The sequence below is a fragment of the Theobroma umbraticum genome, unplaced genomic scaffold, assembly GCF_002168275.2.
Source record: "Theobroma umbraticum cultivar Fairchild unplaced genomic scaffold, ASM216827v3 scaffold_239.1, whole genome shotgun sequence".
Taxonomy (NCBI): domain Eukaryota; kingdom Viridiplantae; phylum Streptophyta; class Magnoliopsida; order Malvales; family Malvaceae; genus Theobroma; species Theobroma umbraticum.
Window position 1 is genome coordinate 1,105,243 of NW_018397273.1, and position 25,022 is coordinate 1,130,264.

A 25,022-nucleotide genomic window follows, 5' to 3' on the forward strand; every position below is an offset into this window, starting at 1 on the left:
ATCATCCTTTTCTTTAAAACCCCGTACATTTAAAGCTTTCTCCCAAGAGATTTAACCTCTTTAGCATTTATTTAGAGTTAAGGAATTCATGGTGGAGATAAGAGCTTTCGTTTTAAGTTATTATAGTGGAGAATAAACGGTTGAATATTGTTGTTTTGATTGTGTTGCAAATAGTAAACTCAGTTTGGAGAAGCTTGCTACATGTTCATTTCTCTTTCAACCCGAGCTTGTGGAGAGTGATCTTTAGAGAGTTAAGGCTCCACGATAGAGTTATGGAGCTAGGAGTTTCATTTGAGAGGTGAGAAATTATGAATCTGGTCATTTTATTTAACTAAATCGGTTGAATCTGTGTTAAATTATTTAAGGCAGCAAAAGTCCTCTAAGATTTAAAAGAAATAGATGCATGTATGTGGATTGCATGTTAAATTACAATGAATGATGAGGATGAAAAATATGAAATTAGATTAAGGATTAATTGATTGAAGTGCTGTTGGTACTCATGTGTAATTATATATGTGGAGTTTGAATTGTTGCTAAGAAGTGTGTAAGTGAAGAAGATTTGTCGTGGTAGCGTGTCAGACAAGGTAACAAGTGACCAGCAAGTAGAGTTAACTAGATACACCCTTGAATCAATAGCGACGTAGCATCCCGCTATTGTAAAGTGAATAAAGGGTGTCGATTTTTAAATTTTCGTACTATATATATATATATATATTGCTTTACGGTGGATAGACGTGTTGATTTATTTTAAATGCGATTTATGGACATCATGAGCTTGTAGATATCCTAGGAATTGACATTTGCTCCTAAATCACTTATAGCTTTTATAAAGAATAGAGTGCCAATAGTGCATGGACTGGTGAAACTACTCGAATCCTTGAGCTTTGGTGGAAGCTTATTTTGGATGATAACACTACATTCTTCAGTAAGTGCAACTATCTCAAACTCACCTAATCTTCTTTTCTTAGTTAGAATGTCTGTCAGAAACTTAACATAAGTTGGCATTTGTTCCAAAGTTTCAATAGAAGGAATATTAATATGAAGCTTCTTAAATAGCTCTAGAAACTTTTAGAATTGCTTATCAAGCTTTTGTTTCTAAAAACATTGAGGCAAGTGTTGTGGTGGTCGTGGTTGTGGTCGTGGTGGGTTAGACTTATCCTTTTTTTCTTGAGTTTAGACATCAGAATTTTTAAACAGTATTTCTTTTTGAACTGGCTTACCTAGATAACCTACTTGAATGCTACTCCCATCTATCTTCTTTCCATGTCTAAGGGTGATTGCCTTAAAATGCTCATCACCTTCTCTTCTAAGATTGGCTTTAATGTCACTTGGTAAGGTTCTTTGAGGCTTATTATTGATGGTATTGGCAAGTTGACCTATTTATGTCTCAAGATTCCTTAGTGATGTTGCTTGACTATGAATCAGAGAATCAGTTTTTTCCATGTATTGCATAAATAACTCTTCCACAGATGGCTTTTTCTCAAGTATAAGAGCTCTAGCTTAAGGTTGAAATCTAATAGCATAATTTGGCTTTATTGTTGATAAAGATCCCTGATTGTTACTCCATGAAAAGTTAGGGTGATTCCTCCATCTAAAATTATAATTGTTGGAATATGGATTGTTTTGCTACCTATTGAGGTTTCCAACAAATTGCACTAATTCAAAATTATCTAGGTAATGATCACTAGAATTCCTTTTTCAGCATAGGTGTCAAGTCATGAATGGGCTCTGAATAGCTTAAACTCCCAAAGTATTGAATTTCTTAGTTAAAGTAGCTACCTATGCAATCAAGGCATTAATCACATCCAACTCATGAATACTAGCAACTTTCCTAAGCACCGTTCTCTCAGATGGGCATTAATAATTATTAGAAGCCATCTCTTCCAACAAATCATATGCCTCATCAATAGATTTTCCTATTAGTGCTCCACTTGCTACTGCATCTGTAGTGTTTCTAATTAAACCCAACAAATCATTATAAAAAGTCTGTACTTGTAGCCATTTAGGTAACCCATGATGAGGACACCTTTTAAGCAAATCCTTGTATCTTTCTCAAGCCTCATACAATGATTTTTATTCAAATTGCATAAATGATGTGATGTAGTTCCACATCCTTGTTGTCTTAGCTGGTGGAAAGAATCTATCTAAACACTTTTAAGCTAAATCATCCCAAGTAGTAATGGAACCAAGAGAAAGTGAATTCAACCAATTCTTTACCTTGTCTTTCAATTAAAAAGGAAAGAGGCTCAGTTTAATAGCATCACCGGTGAATCTCTAAAAAATTCACAATATAAGCATTCAGAATATCATTGGGTAGTCCTCCAAATTGTACTAAAGTCGGAATCATCTAAATAATTTTTGGTTTGATCTCAAAGTTATTAGCTTCTATGATAAGTCTTTGGATGCTAGAGTGAAGACATTGCACAAGAGGAACAACATATTCCCTCAAAGACTTGTTTTTTTTCCTTCTTCTTCAGCCATTGTTTAAATGTGAGTTGAAGTTTGTGAATTTTCTCTCTAAAGTCCTCGAAAAGTCTTTTCGATTTATGGATCAAAAGGAACAACCTCTAAACTTCTCACTTTGCACATAAAATGACTGAAAGTACATAAAAATAAAGAAAAACAAAGTTTGATTTAACACTAAGATTGTTTGGTATTAGTATTAACAAATAGTAGGAAAGCAATTCCCAAGCAATGGTACCAAAAACTTCTTGTCAATTTACCATGCAAGTGTATGTATCATTAACAAGTAATATAATGGTCAATAAAGTGTCAAATCCCACAAAGAATCATAACAACTTTTTCTAAATACTAAAATTATCACAACCTAGTCTTATTCAAACAACCAAAATAAAGTGATTAACTAAAAGCAAAACTAAAACTAAACAAAAGCTAAACTGAATCTAAAAGCTAACAGAAAATCTTAACTAGAAAAATTAATCAATAAATAAGCCTAGGATTACAATATTCCTCAACACTTCATCTGAATTTTATCTCTTTTTTAACTTACTAAATGGATTAAGTTACTAACCTAGTTCCCTAATTAATTATAAGTCTTTTTCGATGTTCTTATAAAAATATTTGTCTTAACCAATTTTTTATATTTCTATGAGAATTGAATTAAAGACAAACTCAATTAACTCAAGCTCTAATCTTGGCTACATAAGACATATAGATATAATTCTATCCTATACATAAATCAAAGTAACCAATTAATTAAGTGAATTTGAACTTATGCTATTCCATCCATGGCCTATACTAAACTCTATTTTCAAAGTTACATTTAGGTTTTCAGATCAATTTAATTAGTGATCAAGCAATCAAAAGCATTAAACACAATATTGGAATAAATAACTCGTATTCCATTAATTCATAAGCAAGAGAGAAATTAAAAATTCAAACTACATGTTGAGTTCAATTGCAATCTTACATAGAGGAATTTAGTTCATGATGAATGATAAAAACATAATCCAAAGAATTTTAACCATCAATATAAATCAAGAATGTCTAGGAAAAACAAAGTAGAGAGAAAATTAAAGCTTGTCAAGTCTTTGATCTTCAACTTTCCAAAGTTTTTCTTCGTTTTCTTTAGTGATTAATGGTTACTTTTTCTTCAGAAAGACCTAGCTTAAACATGTCTTTCAATTACTCTAAAACTGCATTTAAATAAGCTTTAAACCCTTACTAAAAATCAACTTTTGGAATTTATACTTGAGAGGGAAGTCGTGTCAGTGCTGCAACCTTACTTTCTTGGCACCACGGTGCCAACTTTGTTGTATATTTTTTGCATTTCTTCTTTCTGGCACCATGGCCTCACTTCTTCTAGCATTTCAATGCCAACTCCTCTATTTTGTGGCCATGCTTCTCCTTTTTCACGGTGTCGTGGTGCTTATTGGTTTATGGTCACAACACCCAACATTCTATGTTGAATCAAAATTTCATTTTTTAGCTCTAATTCAATCTCGTTCATTGAAGAAACTTCAAAATCAATGAAAGCGCATTACAATTCTTAATATAAGAGACCTAATTAACTAAAATCAACCTACCTACATACTTAAAATGAAACTAAAAATAAACTACTAAAACGAGACAAATTCAAATCAAAACTCAAAGACTTAGCCAATTTTAATACTCAAAAAGTGACAAAATAACTCTATAACATAGAGTTATCAGATAATTGATTCAAACTCCTTCTAATATTAAGAGGGGGGACATAGACATTGAAATGTCGAACTTCTATAAAAATTATAGTTGAGTTTTTTTTTATCCTTTCCCTGTACTTTACTTGCTCCATATCTTGTTTGTTTACTTTTATATTGATTGTTCTTCAAGTTTTGTGCTTAAAGTTTTAATCTTTAACCTTTTTTCAAAGACAGGTGAAAACTTTATATGATAACCAATTCACCCTTTCTTGGTTATTATATCTCAAGGTTCTTTTGCTAACACCACTTTATTAAGAAAAGGAATAAGGTGATGATTGCATTCCAATGTTATCATGAGGTAATGAAGGATATTCCAATGATATAAGATGATTAATGCATAAGCTAGCCCTTTTTGTATGTGTTTCAAATGGCTTAATTTCAATTGGCTTTTAAAGGATAATGAGACTTCAAATTGTATGAAAACAGATTTTGGTGGTTAATAAACATGATTCTCAATGGTACATATTTCCAAAGATTTACGAAACTTTTTGAAAGCGTGATTATTCTCTCACAAGTTCCTTATACGTATTTGAAAATAATATGTTCATAGTTATATAAATGCTTATATGTGCAAAAAGCTCTAACCTCTTGACTTATCCTTTTCTCGTATCCACTCACGAAGTTTTTGTGATTCACACACTTTAGTCTTCCCTATTTTTATTGCAAATCAATTATAATTGTTGAGCACCAATGACATTGAAACATGGTCCATTCTTCATTTGGTAGGTGACATAGTAGCTTTTTGAAGCTTAGGGAGTTGGGTTATGTTTCGCTTGATGAGTTAGTCGTTATGTTTCTGTTTATGATTACTTGATGATGTTTGATATGTTAAGCCATTGAATTGCAAGATATTTTTACGATGTTACATGAATATTATGAATGTGAGGGCCTATAGGAGCACCCAAGGTGCATTCTTAGAATTTAAATGTATTGTACATAGTACAAATATTATGAATGAAATGATTCACATAGTTTATGTTGAGAAGTCCATAATTGTGTGTATCACCTATATATGGATGTTTATGATTGTGATGACTAGTGTTTATCCATGTGTGATGATGATGAATGGGAAACAAGCCCAATATGATTGAATGATGACAGAAGGCTTGAATGATGACAGAAGGCTTACTAGGATCTAGTGGGCTACACCCATTTAAGTTTTAGTGCCGGTTGTGATCCTTCCAAAAAATGAGATATCACAATCTTTGAACATAAATCTTCCACTAATTTAGTCTAAATCTCTATTTAACTTGTTTATTCTTTCAACCATAGTCTAGTCTCCAAAACTGGTTTTAGTTAGTGCTAACTTTACCTTGATGAGCTCACTGTGCTTGAAAATGCTTGAAACCTAACATTTGAGATAAAAATCACATTTTTAAGATTTTATAGAAACTTTGGAGTAAATCCATAAACTTAAATGCTAGAAAATCACTTTTTTTGCCTCAAAAAATGTTGGAAACAAGTTTAAAGGTTGGAAATCAAGTTGCTCTTCAAGAAACATGAATTTGAAGTTTGAAAGAGAGTTAAGAGAGTTGACAGTATGGTAAAGAAAAGGTTTGGCGGTTGAGAAATCTTGGAAACCTTCAGACCTCAGGATTGGTGACATATTTATAGTATATGGGGTGAAAAGACCAATTTAACCCTTTATTTTTTGAAGTTTAACATTGAAGTATCAATACTTTAGGCCTAAGTCTCGAAATGTTTTAAAATAGAATGGTTTTTCTTAGGGTTTTTGACTCGTCTTAAGACTTCTTGTGACTTTCTAGGTAGCAAGGTTTCGAGACTTCCTTTGAAGTCTCGAGACTTTATTTTTCACATGAAGCAAGTCTTGATACTTCTTGACCAAACCTCGATACCTTGGCTCCAAAATGCTATTTTTAAGTGAAAAATTAAGTCTTTTGGCCCCATTTGAATCCCAACTTCCCCAAAGCTCATTTGAAAACATTATAAGGATATTCTTAAGCTAAAAGTGTTCTAAATCATTCTTAAAATTTTAAAACCTTAGCTCATCAAGTTACACTTAGATCTTTTATTTTAATGGTGGCATTTCACAGGATTTGACAATGGAAATTATTTATCTATAAAGCCCATCAGGAATATGGCACAGTGAAAAGAATAATTAGTAAATATTGTAATGAAAATGACCTTATTGACAATTCTTTTCTCTGCAAAAGTCAATTGTAATGTGTTGATGGATATTATTGCAATTTATGGGTAAATAAGAATTTTTTTAATTTAAGAAAGTAAATAATAATATTTGATTAAAGGATAAAATATCCTTACCCCTCTAAATTTTGATCAAAATTATATGGAGATCCATTAGTTTTCGAAATGGACACTTCGCCTCAAAAAAAAATTTCTGCTGGATACGTAGGTTTAACCATTAGTCAACTATTAATATTTCTGTAAACTTTCTAACGTAGCAAGGGTAAAAAGATAATTTTACCTTCGATTAATTTTTAAAATTACTATTATATAATTTTATTTTTTTTACTAATTAAAAAAAAAACTACCAAGATTGGGAGCATCAGGGCTCCTTTTGGGAGCCTCGATCAGACTCCCTAAGAGAGCACCAGATCTGGTGCTCCTTTGGGAGCGCCGGTACCCTCCAAGGGGAGCTCGATATAGAGGGCTTCCAAAAGGGAGCACCAGCCCTTGGGGTGCACTGATCGATGACTCCTTTACTTAGGCGCACTGACCGGTGCTTCCGTTTCTTAAGGAGCACTGATCAATGCTACTTTTTTTTTATTTCTTTAAAATCTAATAATAATTTTTAAAATTAATAAAAAAAGAAAAGACATTTAGTTTTTTCTTAATTTCTATCAACGGTGTTTGCATTTTTAAGGTAGAGTATCCATTTTAAAAACTAATAAATCCGTTTGGAATTTCGACTAAAACTTATGGAGGTTGGAGTATTTTACTCTAGATTAAATAAAATTCCAAATAAAATATGAATCATGAGATGACATGGACTTAGCCATAGTTGTAGAGAGAGATTCTTAAAAATCTCATGCATATTCTTATTTTGGGTTTTATTATAAGTCTTGTTGGATTATGATTGGGTACAATGGATCCAAGTCTATAAGTATATCTATAAAAGCAAAAGGTTGCTGCTTAGTTGGCCATCAAAATTAATTAACAATAGGTTTTTAGAAAAACAAAATCACCCTTAAGATGCGTGAACCCTTTTGGAAACGAGTCACTTGAATCGTTTTTGAGGTACTTGAATCATGATGCAAAATTTAATCGCTTTTGAAGTTGAGTTAATTAAATTGCTTTTAAGATAAGTGTATCTTGATTTACAATTTTTTTCGATAGATTCTTGACTTTTATATTAGATAACAATTATTGCTATTGAATCCAAAATCAAAATCCGCATTTATCAATTTCGAAGTCCTTAATTGGTTCATTTTATACAAGATTTGAAAATCTAGCCACTTGAACCAAATCAACCTGTTAAAGGTGTCAATTTCTAGCATATTATAAATTCACGCGACTTGCAAAGCTATCTAATATCTTATGTTAATCACTTATGTGGCGTTTGGTACATTACAATGCAATGTGATTACAGGTAATGTGATTGCAAGTAATGTGATTACAAGCAATGTGATTATAGGGAAAATAACATTACAGTGTTTGGTATGTAAGCAAAATAATGATTAAAATGCAGGGAAGATAACATTGCAGTGTTTGGTTTACAAGTACTTTAGTGGGAATATAATGTTAATTGTCAAAATTACCCCTAATTATTAAAATATAAGTTTAATATATTTATATTTTTTATTATTAATTTTTATATAATATCATTTCTTAAATATATTTTTAATATCATATATTTTATTTTTATTTATTATTGTAATATTTTATATTTTATTTTTAATATATTTATATTTTTATTATTAATTTTTATATAATATCATTTCTTAAATATATTTTTAATGTCATATATTTTATTTTTATTTATTATTATAATATTTTATATTTTATTTTTAATATATTTATATTTATATTATTAATTTTTATATAATATCATATTTTAAATATATTTTTAATATCATATATTTTATTTTTATTTATTATTATAATTTTATATATTTTATTTTCATTTCTTTAATATATTTTTTATGTTATATATTTTATTTTAATTTGTTTTACCTATATTATATAAATGTTAATTTTTATATTTTATTTTATTTTAATTTTTATTCTTATATTATATATTTTATTTTAATATTTTTATTTTAATTATAATATTATAAAATATTTTTAATAAGGTAATAAAATTGAAAGGTAAAATTGTCTTTAAGAATATTGCAGAGTGCAATGTAATGTGATTGCATTGGTTTTGGACTGCAATCACATTACATCCATTGACTGTAATGTAATTGCCTTGCAATCTTATATTGCAGTGATCTGTTACAAAACAAACACTGCAATGTAATTTAATAAGTCACATTACAGGTAATGTGCTTTACATTGCAATGTACCAAACGGACTCTTAGAGTTCTTCCCACGTTGATTAACAAATTGAAATCTTCGACTTCATTTTTCTTATTAATTGTTTGATAAAAACTTCATCGATTGATTTTTTTTTAGCTTCTCTAGAGTAATTCAGTCGCTTAAGGAAGTTCTTAGTTGATTGACTTCTGTCTGCTGGCTGACTTTTAGTTCATGGCCTCAATGAATTAACTCTCCAAGTTAATCGAATCTTGGATCAAACTTATTCAAGAGTATTTATATTATAAGGTGATATTACCTGAACATTTAAGCACAGATATGTACCAGAATGTTTTGTTAGTATGAAAAATAAAATAAAAGTATATATTTGCAATTTGAAGATAATGTTGATTTCAACATTATTACAAACCAAAAAGGATAAATTATAGAAAAAAACTTTGTAGTTATTAAAAAGTTACACTCAATTACCTTGAGAGATGCTTCGTTAAAATTTTCCATAACACGGTTAGATCAAATTCAACCAAACGGAGGAAGATGACGTTTCAGAAAAAGAAATCTTTACCCATATCATAAAAACCTTTGAAAATTAATTAAGGAGTTTCAGTTGTTAATTTCAAGTTAATGGTGAAGGAAACTATAGGGTGAATCCCTGTTGAATTGGAATTTTGCTTCAACGACTAGGTTTAGCAACTCCGCAAGAGAGAAGCAAAGAGGCATTGTTGAAATGGTTTCAGATACTGATGTAAAAAAGTAGTCCATTGTTGGGAGCTAGAAAGAAGAAAATGGACCTTGACGGGCATTACTTGGAGAGGCTGAGGAGTCAATGAGGGTGAAAGAAAGGCAGGAGATTCGGATTTGGGCAAGGCATTGGGAGGGGATTGTGCAGAGAACCAAAGAGGTAATCACATATCTGTTAACGGTATATTAAAATTGTCACATATCTGTTAATTGATGGCATTAAACGTTTGCGGTCCCAAACTGAAGAGTTACAGGTTGGATGACTCGCGGGAATTTTAATCATGTGGCTTTAAGCTGACGATTTACAGTTGATCTCAAGAGCATGTTTTGGGTTGGTCCACAATTGAGATACTGTCCATAAAGAAATGAAAGCGACAACTGAATGACAGGGGACAGATACCTTGGAAATTGAGAGCAGAACGTGAAGCCATGTGTGGGCGGGGGCGATAGCTACACCTCATCGCAACACTCGCGGGTCCCCGCATAAACTTTGGACACCCACGCGACTCCCCACACATCTGTTTGTTCATTGAACGGCGTAGCTTGTGCTGTTTTCCAGTCTTTGCAGAATTTCCGACATCACATGACCTTTTTTTGACGGTTTTCAGTTTGAATCAAGCGAGAACTTTTTGTAGCATCGTTGTAACATTGCATGTTCAAACAACGGCATCCTGGTTGGATTTCAGTGTTGGCAGCTGCTTTTTTGGGTCTGCTGTCTTAACTTCTTCAAACACTACTTCGACAGCTAATCAATAACACATCAAATTCGTCATCTTTTCTACCATTCTTCGCCCTTTGTACGTTGCAAATATGGCTTCTGTCCATAAATTCCCATATGGACTTGAAACCAATTCAAAATTACTAAGCCAGAGTTTTTAAAAGCGAAATCTAAATGGGACTAATTTAAATTCAAAACGTAAAGGTTAAGTTTTCTCATCTGGCTGACCGTCGCCAGGACACTCCAACAGCATAATCAGTGGCCAACTCCCGGGCAGGATTAAGAACAGGGCGTTTTCAAGAATGAAACACTAATTCTTATGCTTTGAGAACATTTTGCCTAGCTGCTCTCCGGAGCTTCCAAACTGAAGAACATTGAAAATCATATTCCAAGAAAAATACAACATTGTGGGGTAAAATAATTTAGTCTACAAGTGTACTAACAAGAAGCAAGAAGCAATGAGAATGGACATACAGAGCCACCAATACCACAATTTACAACTGCTTATCTCCCATCTGCTGATGTAAATGACTCAGCAAATCCATAAGGCCGCGTAGGAATGCTGGTTTGAGTGTTGTCTAAGCTGGGAAGAAGTGAAGAAGATGAAGACTCCAAATTGCTTCTGCCTTCATAAGCTTGCCACTTTTTTAGTGCTTGTGGCAATGACATTTCAAGGTCAATCCCATATATGTCATCAGAGCATTGATAAGTTGGTTTCCAAAGCTCCACTAGAGAAGCGAGCACATTTACAGCATGACCCATATCAGGCCTTTGATATGGCTCCCTTGCACAGCAATGACCTGCCAACTCAGCAACAGTGCTGATACTGGCAAGAGTTTCCTCAATGAGGTCAATTGTGGGGTCAATGGCTTTGCGGAATAAGTCCTTGTTTATGTGCATTCTCTTGAACCATGTAACTAGGTGCATGCTTTCCTCAGGTTGGCTTTCATCAAGTGCTCTTCTGCCTGTGATTAGCTCCATCAATATCACCCCAAAGCTAAATACATCCACTTTAGTTGTAACTCGTCCAGTAACTGCACTCCATATTCAAACGAAAAATGACTTTCACATCAGCAATATATTGCCAATGAAAATGAAAATCTTAGACAACACTAGCTTCAACATATACATGACAGCTAGTGAGATGAATGCATATCTAGATCAGAAGTATAAGGTGTTGAAATTTCAAAGGAAATGAGTGCAATTATACATTATTCTATTTTTTTTAATACCCAGACTTCTTTTCATGTCTCTGTCAGGTGCTACCTATCTTCTTAAACTGCCAAATGCCAGAGTCTATCAAATACTTGCATACTTTTATGGGTTCATGCATAGAAGATTTGCAATTTATTTTTATGAAAAAGAATATAAATTAAGTACAAGAGCAAAACCACTAAAAAAATACCTGCATATTCTGGTGCCAGGTATCCAAATGTTCCAGCAATTCTAGTTTCAATGGAGCCTTTACCCTCAGGAGCAAGACGCACAAGACCAAAATCCGCTACCTTAGCCCTCATATCATCTCCAAGTAGAATGTTTGAAGGCTTCAAGTCTCTATGTATAAAGCTTTGATGGGCTAAACCATGAAGATATTCAACACCCCTTGCCACGTCTAAGGCAATGATCAACCTTTTTGTCCATTCAAGTGGTTTTAATCCTTCTTCTGCCCAGTTAAAGATATGTCTACTAACAGTACCTTGGGGCATGTATTCATACACAAGAAGCTTCTCATTCCCATCCAAGCAATACCCAAGAAGAGCAACAAGATGCCGGTGTCGAACTTTTGTCAAGACAGCAATCTCAGACTTAAATTCTGCTAAACCCTTCCCACTAATAACTCCAGATTCCATTCTCTTCACAGCGATCTTTGTACCATCATGCAACTCACCTTTATATACGACCCCAAAACCCCCTTGTCCCAATATATTTTCTTCACTGAAATTGTCGGTCACGTTCCTTAAAACTTGGATAGAGATAACCATGTTTCCAGCTTCAACCATTTGCATGTCACCAGGCTCACTGTTTGGAATTGTATGAGTTTCACTCACAGCACCAACACTAACACTTGAGCCAGCAACTGTAATTTTAACACTTTCATTATCTGACCCAGAATGACGTGGGTGAATCACCATTGCATTTGGGCTCTGTACTCTGCTAAACCGTTTCTGTTTCTTTTTGTAAAGACAGAAAAGCAACAAACCAAACAAACCAACAACTACCAGACCCCCAAGAACAGAAACTACAATTATTCCAATCAAAGCTGAAGATTTCTTGCCAGTGTTACCAGAACTTCCACTACTATTAGATCCTTTGCCTTCCATGGGATTGTCAGCTGTTGAACCTGGAGAAGTAGAACTACTTTTCTCCTTGCCGATGTCAGGATTACCATTTTTATTCAAAATGACATTGCTCTTGAAAGTAGGGATTTTCCCATAAAGTTGATTGTTTGATACATCAAGTTCTTTAAGTGCAACCAGAGAGGTAAGCTCCTCCGGAATGGAACCAGTAAGATTATTATCAGCAAGAATCAGCCTCTGCAAAGACTTAAGTGATGCAAAATCAGGAGAGATGGTACCTGAAAGGCCCATCTTCTCAAAATTAACAACAGTAATGTTCCCATTACTACAGGTAATCCCAAGCCAATCTGCACAAGGATCATTCCCTTTCCAATTTTCAGCAAGCTTTTGTGGATAATCCATCGGCTTCACAACAGAAAGCAACACAGTCACCCTCGGATCACAGTCACCAGGACTTGGCAAACAAAAGCTATTCGAGTCCTTAACCATATCCACAGAAATGGAATTCTTAAACTCAGGCATTGGTCCTTGAAGTAAATTATTTGTCAAATTTACAGTTTTTAATGACCCGAGATTCACCAGAGAAATGGGAACAGGCCCAGTATAGGAGTTGTCCCTCAAACTCAAACTCTGCAAGTCTTTTAAACCAGAGAAGTCTGGTAAAGGACCGGAAAATGAATTGGAATGCAACCAAACCTCTTTCAAGAATGTCATGTTCTGTATTACAGCAATGCTGCCAGTAAGTTTACCATTACTTTCCTGCCCATTAACCCATAAAGACTGGATTGGTGACCCAGAAAAGCTGGAGGGCAGCTCTCCTTCTAGACTATTGAAGGCCAAATGCAAAATGGTTAGACCTGGGAACTCATCAGGTCCAAAAATGTCAGGTATTTTGCCGCTAATGTTAGCGGAGTTGGCTGAGAAGTTACGCAAAGCAGAAGCATTTTTCAAACTATGGGGGATTTCCCAGGCAGAAAAAGGGTTGTCATCAATCTCCACAGATTGAAGAGAAGATAAGCCAGAAAAGAAATCATCGGGAAATGAAGTGAAGCGATTATTACTTAGCATAACCACTTGTAGTGAGCTTAGTCCGTTTAAGCTAGGGACGGAACCTGAAATGTTGTTCCACTGTAGCTCTAAACGCTCTAGTTCAGTCAGGTTCTGAAGATTTGAAGGAAGTGTACCTTGCAGGTTCTGGTGACCAATTTGGATCCGGGTGACCCGCTTGTCCTCTGAGCAGACAACGTGGCTCCATTTGCAGGGATCCGCGTCAGACCATCCGAGAGATGCGGGTGGGTTGAGGGTCTTCCTGAGAGCTAACATCACTGCAGCATCATCACTGGCACTTTTCTGGGATTTTACAGAGACGAAGATTAAAGTCAATCCAAGAACAATGGCAAAAAGATTGAAGCGGCAGCCAACATGGGTTTTCTTCTTCATCTTGATAGAGCTGAAATGTAAAGTTCTTTCTTCTTTTTTTTTTTTTGGAAAATGTAGCAAAGAGATGCAACTCTTTTTTTTTTCAAGGCATTAGATGCATAGAGCAATCATGTCGGACTGAACTGGAGAAAGTAAAAAGCCAAAAGCAGCAGCAGCAGCAACAGAAGAACGATACAGAGAGAAAGAAAGAAGCTTGAAAGGAAGACAAGAGAAAGGCAGAGCTTGGACTTGGCAACTTGGGAATTGATGAGATCAGTCGAGCAAGTAGAAAGGAAAGGAAGGAGCAGCAATTGAGAACAAAGCACATGGAGGTGGGGACCACGGATCTGGGAATCAAATGCTGTCATAAGTATGTTGAAAGGCTGGAAGAGGTGCGAGACGGTAGCTTAGCTAGCTTTCTGGTAATCTTGATTCCTCCCCACGACTCATGACACGTCAACTCGGCAGTTGCTTGTGCTTCTTTTCTTTTATTTTATCAATTCGTTTTGCATTCAAACCGCAAAGCCGGCACATGGCTCGTAGTAATAAAGATAAAGAATTTAACTAATTGAAATTCCCCTAAACCTCTTTTGTTCTGCTAAAAACAACATTTAAAATTTAAGTGGCGTTTGGAATACAATTATATTGTAAGAAAAATAATATTAGAATATTTAGTTTACAAAAAATTTATTAAAAATATAATTTTAATTTTCAAAATTATTTTTATGTACATTGTTTAAAAAAAACACATTAAAATCGATTTCATTACTTCATAAAATGTACAAAAATTAGTACATTTTGTTTTCACTTCTTAAAAACAAGATGATTCATGCAGCAGCTCTCCAAGAAACATGCTGCCTGGTTAATACAAAACAAAAAAAAAAATCTCAGAGCTTTAGCTATACAACTAGCTCAACACAAAAATCCCAATCAATCACTGGAAAAAGGTCAGACCAAGAATCTGCATCACATAATAACTAAAATATAAGTTTAATATCTGTATTTTTTTTTATAAATTTTTATATAATATTATTTCTTAAATAAATTTTTAATATCATATGTTTTATTTTTTATTATAATTTCATATATTTTATTTTTATTTATTGTAATACAAATTTAGTTTATAAATGACATAAACAAAAAGAAATGTATTAAAACTTGACTTTCAAACTTCATAGCATTAAATTATTCTATAATACATTGAGAGTGGTTGAACTTCAATTATTGAATTGGGAAGTAAATAATGGTCAAGCAATGTGCTGGACCTTTGAGATACAATCAAAAGTGCAGAACTTGCCCATCATAAAACAATCATAAGAAAATTATAACTCAATAGAGGTGAACTCCTTGAGAGCTTAATAAAAAATAAACGCCAAAGTTAGTTTACACCAACAATAAAACAAAGCCAGCATTCTTTCAACAAATAATCAAGTATCAAATATGGCAAATCCATTTTAATATTAATTAAAAAAGTTTATTTGTTAACAATTTTGAAAATTTTAAAATATAGTATTATTATTATTATTTTGAAAATTTCATAAAAAATTAAAAATGGAAATAATTATTTTTTGAAAAAAAAAAGCAAAAGAGATTTTTTAAAACCAAAATCTAAAAGTAAGAGAGAATTTTATTGAATGACTTGTCTATTTTCTTTTATGAATTATTAATGTTATACTTGATTATATTTATCGCTAATATATGTAAATTTAGCAAAAAATTATTATATTGATCCACTGTACAAGATTTCTTCTATTTGTTTGATAATACTTGAAAATGTTACATCAAGAAGGGTAAGTTATGTTAAAAAGGATTTTTGTTCATTTTTTTAAATGAATAAGGGCTAAAATAGCAAGTCAAGTTTGTTAACATTGTAAAGTAAGTTATAATTTGAGATTACATTGGTATTTCAGTACAATTGCATTACATCCATTGACTATATTGTGATTGTATTGTAATATTATATTGTGTAGATTTGTTTCAAAATAAATATTGTAATGTAATTTAGTTAAACACATTATAAGAAACGTGGATGCACATCCCTCATACCAAACACTACCTTATTGCGAGGAGTTTGCAGGAATGCAACACTCTAGTTATTTGGAATGTCTTTCTCATGAAATCTTTTGCACCTTCAAGAGGAGTTTGTTTAAGGGATCGTTTATCTCCATACCTTTTTGTTCTATGTTTGGAGAGATCATCACATTGCATTATTTGACAATGGATTTTGACTCTTGGAAACCATTCAGGTTTAATAAAAGAGGACAAGTAATTTCGTGTATGTTCTTTGCAGATAATTTATTTTTGTTTGAGGAGGCTTTATATCAACAACAATATGTCATCATAAACCTATCTAATACTTTTGGAATAAGTTCAAGAGAGAAGGTGAACCATGATAAAATAGTCATCTACTACTTTGATGACTCAAGTATATAGAGTTATTTTGAGATATTTTGAGAGTATAAGTAGCTAAATCTTTGAGATTTTAGATTCGAATTTAAGCATTTTAGGCCATTTTTTAGTTTAAGTTGGATTACATGTTGAATAGTTAATTTCAGTTATTTTATTTTAATTTTACTTTATTTTTCTTTAATTTACTTTAAAAATAGTTATTGTTGATTTCTATCATTGCTTTTGTAGGATATTTGATGAGTAAGGTTCAATTGATTTAAAGCCACACAAATATGGTGATGACTTCATTCATGTATACTGTAGTATTTTGAGGATAACTTAAGCTAAAGAAATTTAATTGATGTAATTCTTAATCCATTGGAAAGATAAGAGACAAGGCTACAACTTTTATGTTTACTACTTTACTTAGTTCAGATCAGATCAAGGTGAAAGTCATGTTGAAAGATGATGGACTGTAGTAGTTTTGTACAAGGTAGCACATTGAGTGAAGGCTGTGGCCTTTAGTTCCTCAAGGCCACAGCACTGAGGAGACCATGGCCATAGCGCTGGAAAAATGGAGAGCATCATACATTTTCCCAAGGCCAGAGCATTGTGGAGCCACAAACCAAGGCATGGCTCTACAGGACTAAGGTAGCATGGCCATGACGCCACACAGCTTTCCGAAAATATTTTTTTATGCAAGAACACTGCTTTCCGAAAATATTTTTTTATGCAAGAATAAGGAAATTAGGTTATTTTGAACTTATTTAAGGGACCTTAATTAGAGTATTCAACAAGGAGGGTGACAGTAGCAATTTTAAAGACTTGGAGCTAAGAACAAAGTAAGAAAGCAAGAGAGATTGAGAGAGATTCAAGGTCAAAAGCTTCACCATTAGTTTCTTTCTCTATTTTGTGTTTCGCTTATTTTCTTTGATTTACACCTGTAACACCCCCCAATTTTTTATGTAAACAAAGAATGATTTATGAAATATATGGAGTTTTGATGACTTTGATGATAAGAAATGAATGCTTAGTGTTTAAGAGTGTAAATATTGACACTTAGGCAAAACTTTAAGGAGATATGTAATAAATCTCATAATTTGAGGTTTTTATTAAAATTTGACGTTATGTTTATGAGTTTGTGTATGGGATTAATTAAAAGGGATGATTTGAAGTGTCATATCAATCAAGAATAATATTGGAGTGTTAAACTTGGACTTTTGGAGTGTTTGGGAAGCTTAGAATTGCTTACAAGGGTGAAAGTATCAATACATACCCCAATGTCTGAATACATTCATGGCAGGATGAACAACAAAGGCCCTAGGAAGAATATTTTATTGATACATTTAAGAATATATTGATAAATCTGGCCAAAGATGAACATGTATCGATATATTGTCCAAATGTATCGATATATTGTCCAAATGTATCAATACATTTTAAGTAGAGAGCACCCAAGGGGAGAAGCATTGATACATTGCCCCAGTGTATCGATACATTTATTCGAAATTAGGGTAAATGTATTGATACATTATAGAGGAAAGACCAAAATAAAAAAGGGGTTTTTAGTCCATTTCGCCCGATATTCTTTGTTAGCTCTTTCTCTTCCTTTCTCTCTCCAGAAACCTGAAACCCTATAGCCTCAAATAGATTTTTAAAGTGATTTGAAGCTATTTGGAGCTTGAAAAACTATCCTAGAGGTAAGGTTTAAAGTATTTATTTATTATTTTTCTATTTAATTAGTTAATAACTTCAAATTTGACTTTTTTTCTAGATTTGGTATTTTTCACTTTTTGGCTTAGATTGGGAATTTTGGAACTAAGACTCATGCAATCTGACTTCTAAAGTATGAGTTTAGCTCATTAATGAAGGATTTGAGCTTAAATAGTTGGATTGCTAAGATTTAGTTAACTGTGTGAAAAGATGACATTTTTCGAAAGACAAGAATAATTAACTTTTTGTTGTTTTGATGTGTTTGAAGGGGGAAACAAAGTTAAATTAACTCATTGGCAAGCTATACAACTATTGAAGGCTAAAGGTCAAAGCTTGGCAAGTAGTGCCTTTTATTGTCACTGTGAGTGGGTTTAATTTAATTTGCATGTAATGCATGATGCATGAAAGATGTGTTGCACTAGTATTATAATGAAATATGTATGCTTGGATGAATGAACCCAAGCTTGAGAACAATATATGTGTATATGTATATATGTGAATTGTGTGCGATTGTGTGTTGTGATATGAGCCACATGGGTGGCTTATGTTGTGTGTGTGTCTAGATTAGGATGTCTAGAGGCTAAGATGAACTCCTAAGAGTAGATTACCTTAGGTGAATGATATGTGAGATGATTTGATTGAATGATGCCTTGGAGACTTAAAGGCACTTAGAACCTAACCGAGCTTAAGACGATTGAAGCTCAACAAATGTGAATTAAGGTTTGATAAGGAAATTATGAATGATAAAGGCATAATGGCTGTCAATTAAAATCCTACTACGCAAGTATACGTATCAAATAAATAGTATATAAGTAAGCAGAATATCGATCCCACAGAGAATTGATCTAAAATTTTACTAAGTACTAAAATTATAACAATTTAATCTTATCCAAACAATCAAAATTAATTAATTAACTAAAATTAATTAACCAAAATTTAAACTAAAAAAAAATTAAAGTAATAACAACTTGAGTAAAAATCAAATCAAACAAGCCTAGGATTATAATGTCCCTCACACTTTATCTAAATCTTAACTCTTTTCCTTAACTTATTTCAATGAGTTAAGTTGCTAACCTAGAGTCTTCAATTATTATAAGAGTTTCCCAACTCATTTTGAAAAAAATATCTATTTTAACTAAAATACTATATCCCTATATGAGTTGAAATTAAAATAAACTCATTAAGTTCAAGCTCTAATCTGGCTACATAAGGCCTATAGGTATATCCTTATCCTATACACAAATTAATTAATATGATCATAAGCTATCCCAATTTTAGTCTACACTAAACTCTATTTCCCAAATTTGTATAGGTTCCTAAATCAATTTAATTGGTGATCAGGCAATTAAAAGCATTAAGAACAAATTGGAATAAACAATTCAAATCCCATTAAAGATAAGCAAGAAAGAAATTAAAAGTTTAGATTACATGTAAGTTCAATTGCAATCCTAGAAAAATAAATTTAGCTTATAATATCTGATAAAAACTTCATCCAAAGAAAATTAGCCATTAATCCAAGTCATAGAAAATAAAAAAACTACAAAAGTAGAGAGAGAAAACTAATAGTTGAAACTTTGTGATCTTGATTTTCTTTCCAATTCTCTTGCTTTCTTGCTTTGTTTTTGGCTTTTTTTTCCATAGAATAGTTACTTGTTGGCTCCTTCTTAAAATCTTTGAAAAATGTCCCTTAAATATGCTCCAAATAACCTAATTTCTAAAATCTCATAAACTTTTTTTATTTTTGGAAAATCGCCCAGTGTTGCAGCGTTGAGCTCTTTGGAAACTTGTATGTGTGCTTCTTTTCATCAACGCTACAGCCTTGTTCTCCTAGTATTGTGGCAATCTATCAACTTCAAATGTGAGTTTCACCCTGATATATTCTAAACTGGGCAATATGGTAGACATAAAAGTTTTGGCCCTATCTCTTAACTTTCCAATGGATTAAGAATCACTTTAATTGGACCTATGGAATGAAAGATATGTTTTAAATACCGCATCATATTCAATTCATGCATTCTGCTGCAGTTCTCTAATTTAGACAAATATTTTGATCATGATTCGATCAAAACTAGGCAAATTGGTAAAGACAAATGTTGTATCCCTTCTTCTTGAATTCTAGTGGTCTAAGAATCACCTCATTTGGAGTTTTGTAGATAGAGATATGGTCAAAAAATTGAAACATATACGAATGAAGCCATCACCATATTTGCACTGATTTTCATCAAATGAGCATTTTTCATCAAATTTCCTACAAAAACAATAAGTGAAATTAGCATTAGTTACTCTTAAAGTAATTTAAAACAAAATAATATAAAATTTAACTAAAATAACTTAAATTAACTACTCCACATGTAATCAAACTTAAACTAGAGAAACACCTAAAATGCTAAAATCTGCACCTAAAATCTCTAAGATCTAACTACTTAAGCCATTAAAATGTGTCAAAATAACTCTATATAATAGAGTTATCACACCTCTAGACGTAAAATTTTACTCTTCGAGCAAAAGAAAAAAAAGAAAACTAAACATAAAAATACTTGAACGGGATATAAAATTACCAAATCATGATTTCTCAATTTTTCCCTCAGAAATTATCCCAACTGCACCTAAGGTAAAATACATCTAATCCTTAAAGTCATGCATCAATTCAAGTGAAAACTTAATTTTTGAATGGACTTCCTGTGTGTGTATATAATCTTTTACAAAGAATATCATGCAATTTGAATTAGTTTATGCCAAATCTAAGCATAGATTAGTAGTAGAATCCCATAAGTTGTTTTTCATCTCTCTCTCCACTAATGTAGATTAACACTTATTCAAGGATTAATAGGTTTTTATTAAGTTTATAATGTAAGGTTAGGGTCAAGGTATGATAAAGGATATATTTAGGCTAAAATTCACCCTAACCACTTAATCAATCTAGGACATGGAAAAAGCTCATATTTTTTTGTATAGCACCCCCAAACTTGAAGTAAACTTTCCTTTGTACAACACACTTTATTTCTTTTCTTTTTTACACCCTCAAACTTATTTTTGACCATTATAAACAAAGGGTAATTTTTCTAACAACCATTGCCTTTTTTTTTGTTTTTGTTTTACCTTTCTCCTTCAATTTATCTTTAAGCTCAAACCATTCCCTAGAAAGATTAAAATATTTAAAGGGTGAAAGGTTCGAATTGTTGAAATTAAATAAAAAGGCGAAGGCTAATATATTTGTGTATATAAAAAGAAATGGTAATTTAGGCTCAAAATGAGTGACTAAGGATAACTATATAATAAGGTAGCTCAATAAGGCTTAACCGATCCAAAAATGGCCTAAATCACTTCCTATCCTAAGTGTTATATAGGATTTTACCTCGAGAGAGAATCAAACAAATTCTAGAATTTGTGACTTCATTATACTTTTTCATCAACATAAACTCTCTCTAAATCACATAAAATTCTAAGTGAAGGAATACAGTGCTCAATTATTGGAAGTCACATTCTAAAATAAAGCTAACACAAGAATATCACATAAAATTAAATCATAACCATATGTTTCTCAAAACCTAAGAATCACAAGATAATCAAAATATCATCCTAGGATAAAGAAAAATCATAAATAAGGTAAATGATAACTAATCCTAAAAGTATATAAATAATTAAAATTAAATCTAAAACTTCCACATAATATTCAACACTAGAAAAAAATAAATTCACCCCACCAAACTTAAACTAAACATTGTCTTCAATGTTAGAAAAAATAAATGAAAGGTAAAGAATACTCCCTTGGTGTTTGGATGAATCCAAAGAAACTCTAACCTTCCTCTTCATCTTCATTGTCATCAATGCTTGTAGGAGGCCTTTTTTTTATTTACTGCAAAAAAAATAAAGATTAAAGTAGACAAATAAATAAACAAAATAAAAATAACTTAGATAAGAAAATATGCACTTCAAAAGCTTGGGTTGCCTCCCAAGAAGCACTTCTTTATAGTCACTAGCTTGACTCTAATTGAGGTCTTCATTCATCCTTTAAGGAGGTTTGAGTTTGCATGAAAAAAGCTTGAGGTGTGAAAGTAACCTCCTTTTAATATAGGGTTATAGTGGCTTTAACTCAAGATTTGGTGCTTGCTCAACCCAAGATGGTGAAATAAGTTAACTTTTACCCAACTTCTCAAATTGAGTTTTTCTTGGATAATTCACTTTTGGTGTAGCCTTCAAAACATATGCAACATTTGTAAGTTCTTCATTTTAATCCTTGGTTGTTGCAACTTGAACCAAACAAGCTTAAAGGAGTTTCTTTGGATTTTCCATATCAACAGCCTCTTTAGGTAACTTTTTAACTGTATCTAGAAAAAGAATGGGAGGCACATATGGCTTGCCTTGTGGTGGTGTAGATACTTCCTCTTCTCGCTTAAATTTTTCATCTTGAACTTGACTATTGAAAGTATTTCCTTGATCTACTTTATCTCTATCATTTACCTCATCAAGATGTTTACCATATTCTTCTTTTCTAGGATTACGCTTAGTGTTATTTGGTAAAATTTCTTGAAGCCTATTGTTGATGTAATTAGCAAGTTTGCCTAGTTGGGTCTCTAGATTTTGGATTGATTCTATTTGACTTTGAATGATGGCATCATTCTTTGTCATGAATTGCATGAGAACATCTTCTAAGGTAGGCTTCTCTTCAGGGACGAGCTCTAGCTAGTGATTGAAAACCATTATGGAAAACAAGCTGTGATAAATATGTAAGACCCTGATCATTTTTTGAAGAAAAATTTGGGCATTCCACCTGGAGTTGTAACTGTTAAAGTATAAATTGTTTTGCTGCTTATTGAAGTTTCCATCAAATTGCATTGATTCATAATAACTTGGATAACAATCACTTGAATACCCATCTCCACATAGTTCGATTGTCATAAAAGGACTCTGAAAAACATTAACACCCCAATTGTCAAATCTTTGAGACAAAGCATCTACTTGGGCAACCAAAGCACTGATAGCCAATTCATAATCATTAGTAACCCTCTTAGGCACAAATTATTTAAATGGCTATTGATAGTTATAATATTTCACCAGCTCGACCAAAAGTACTTGAAAATAAAATAAAAAAATTTGAATTAAGACTAAACTTGCTTGGTATTAGTATTAGTAAAAATTCTAGAAAACAATTCCTTGGCAACGGCACAAAAAACTTGTTAATTAAAAATCTACTACGTAAGTATACGTATCAAATAGATAGTATATAAGCAAGTAGAGTATCGGTCCCATAGAGAATTGATCTAAAATTTTGCTAAGTAATAAAATTATGACAATTTAATCTTAACCAAAGAATCAAAATTAATTAATTAACTAAAACTAATTAACCAAAATTTAAACTAAAAAGAAAAAATCAAATAATAATAACTTGAGTAAAAATCAAATCAAGCAAGCCTAAGATTACATGTCCCTCACACTTTATTTAAATCTTAACTCTCTTCCTTAACTTATTTCAATGGGTTAAATTTTTAACCTAGAGTCTTCAATTATTTAGAAGGTTCTCTCGACTCATCTTATAAAAAAATCTATTTTAACCAGAATACTATATCCCTACGTAAGTTGAAATTAAAATAGACTAATTAAGTTCAGACTCTAATCTAGCTACATAAGGCCTATAGGTATATCCTTATCCTATATGCAAATCAATTAATATGATAATATGTTATCCCAATTTTAGTCTACACTAAACTCCCTTTCCCAAGTTTATTTAGATTCTTAAATCAATTTAATTGGTGATCAAGCAGTTAAAAGCATTAAGAACAAATTGGAATAAACAATTCAAACCCCATTAAAGATAAGCAAGAAAGAGATTAAAGTTTAGATTACATGTGAGTTTAATTACAATTCTAGAAAAATAAATCTAGTTCATAATATCTAGTAAAAACTTCATCCAAAGAAAATTAGCCATTAATCCAAGTTAGAGAAAATAAGCAAAACACAAAAGTAAAGAGATAAAACTAATAGTTGAAGCTTTGTGATCTTGATTCTCCCTCTAATTTTCTTGCATTCTTGCTTTGTTTTTGGCTCTTTTTATCTAGAATAGTTGTTTGTTGCCTCCTCCTTAAAATCTCTGAAAAAAGTCCCTTAAATAGGCTCTAAATAACCTAATTTTCAAAATCTAGTCAACTTTTTTATTTTTAAAAAACTGCCCAGCGCTGAGGCGCTATTTCTCCAATGCTGCGACACTGAGCTCTTTGAAAAATTGTATGTGTGCTTCCTTTCATCAACTCTGCAACCTTGTTTTCCTAGCATTGTGGGTGTCTATCAAATTCAAATGTAAGTTTCACCCTGATATGGTCCGAAATGGGCAAAGTCCTACACATAAAAGTTTTAGTCTTGTCTCTTAGCTTTCCAATGGATCAAGAATCACATGATCTAATCAGAACTGCATATTGCTATAGACTTTTGGATTAAAAGATATGCTTCAAAGACAGCATCATGTTCAACCCCTGCATAGTGCTATAGTTCTTCAAATTAGACAAATATTTTGACCATGATCAGATCAAAATTAGGCAAATTGATAAACATAAACGTTGTATTCCTTCTTCTTAGAATTCTAGTGGTCTAAGAATCAATTCATTTAGAGTTTTGTAGAGAGAGATATGGTCAAAATACCGAAACATATACAAATGAAGCCATCATTATACTTACACTGATTTTCATCGAATAAGCATTTTTCATCAAATTTTCTACAAAAACAATAAAAGAAATTAGCAATAACTACTCTAAAAGTAATTTAAAACAAACTAACATAAAATTTAGCTAAACTAACTTAAATTATCTACTCAATGTATAATCAAACTTAATCTACAAAACACCTAAAATGTTAAAATGTGCACCTAAAATTTCAAAGATCTAACTATTTAAGCCTCCAAAATTTGTCAAAATAACTCTATGTAATAGAGTTATCAATGGCCTTATTTGTGGATTTGTGTTTCTATTGGATGAATGAATTTCGGACGTTGATCTGATTTGTGGTTGAGTGGATTTTTGTCCCTTTGTAACTATTTGTATGCTTGTAGGGATGGTGGCACTAATCTCGCTTGTGATACCTGCTTGTAGTGTTTTGAT

The 25,022-nt window shown here is 32.1% G+C and overlaps 1 protein-coding gene across 1 annotated transcript; it reads right to left on the minus strand.

The window, feature by feature from the left end:
• Positions 1-10,430: 10,430 nt before the first annotated feature.
• TMK1 (transmembrane kinase 1) lies at positions 10,431-14,273 on the minus strand. The gene is made up of 2 exons (XM_021442217.2): positions 11,522-14,273; positions 10,431-11,150 (listed from the first exon to the last, which is right to left on the minus strand). The coding sequence occupies exons 1-2, from the start codon at positions 13,851-13,853 to the stop codon at positions 10,621-10,623; spliced, it is 2,862 nt and encodes a 953-aa protein (XP_021297892.1). The 5' UTR covers positions 13,854-14,273; the 3' UTR covers positions 10,431-10,620.
• Between the last annotated feature and the right edge of the window lie 10,749 nt (positions 14,274-25,022).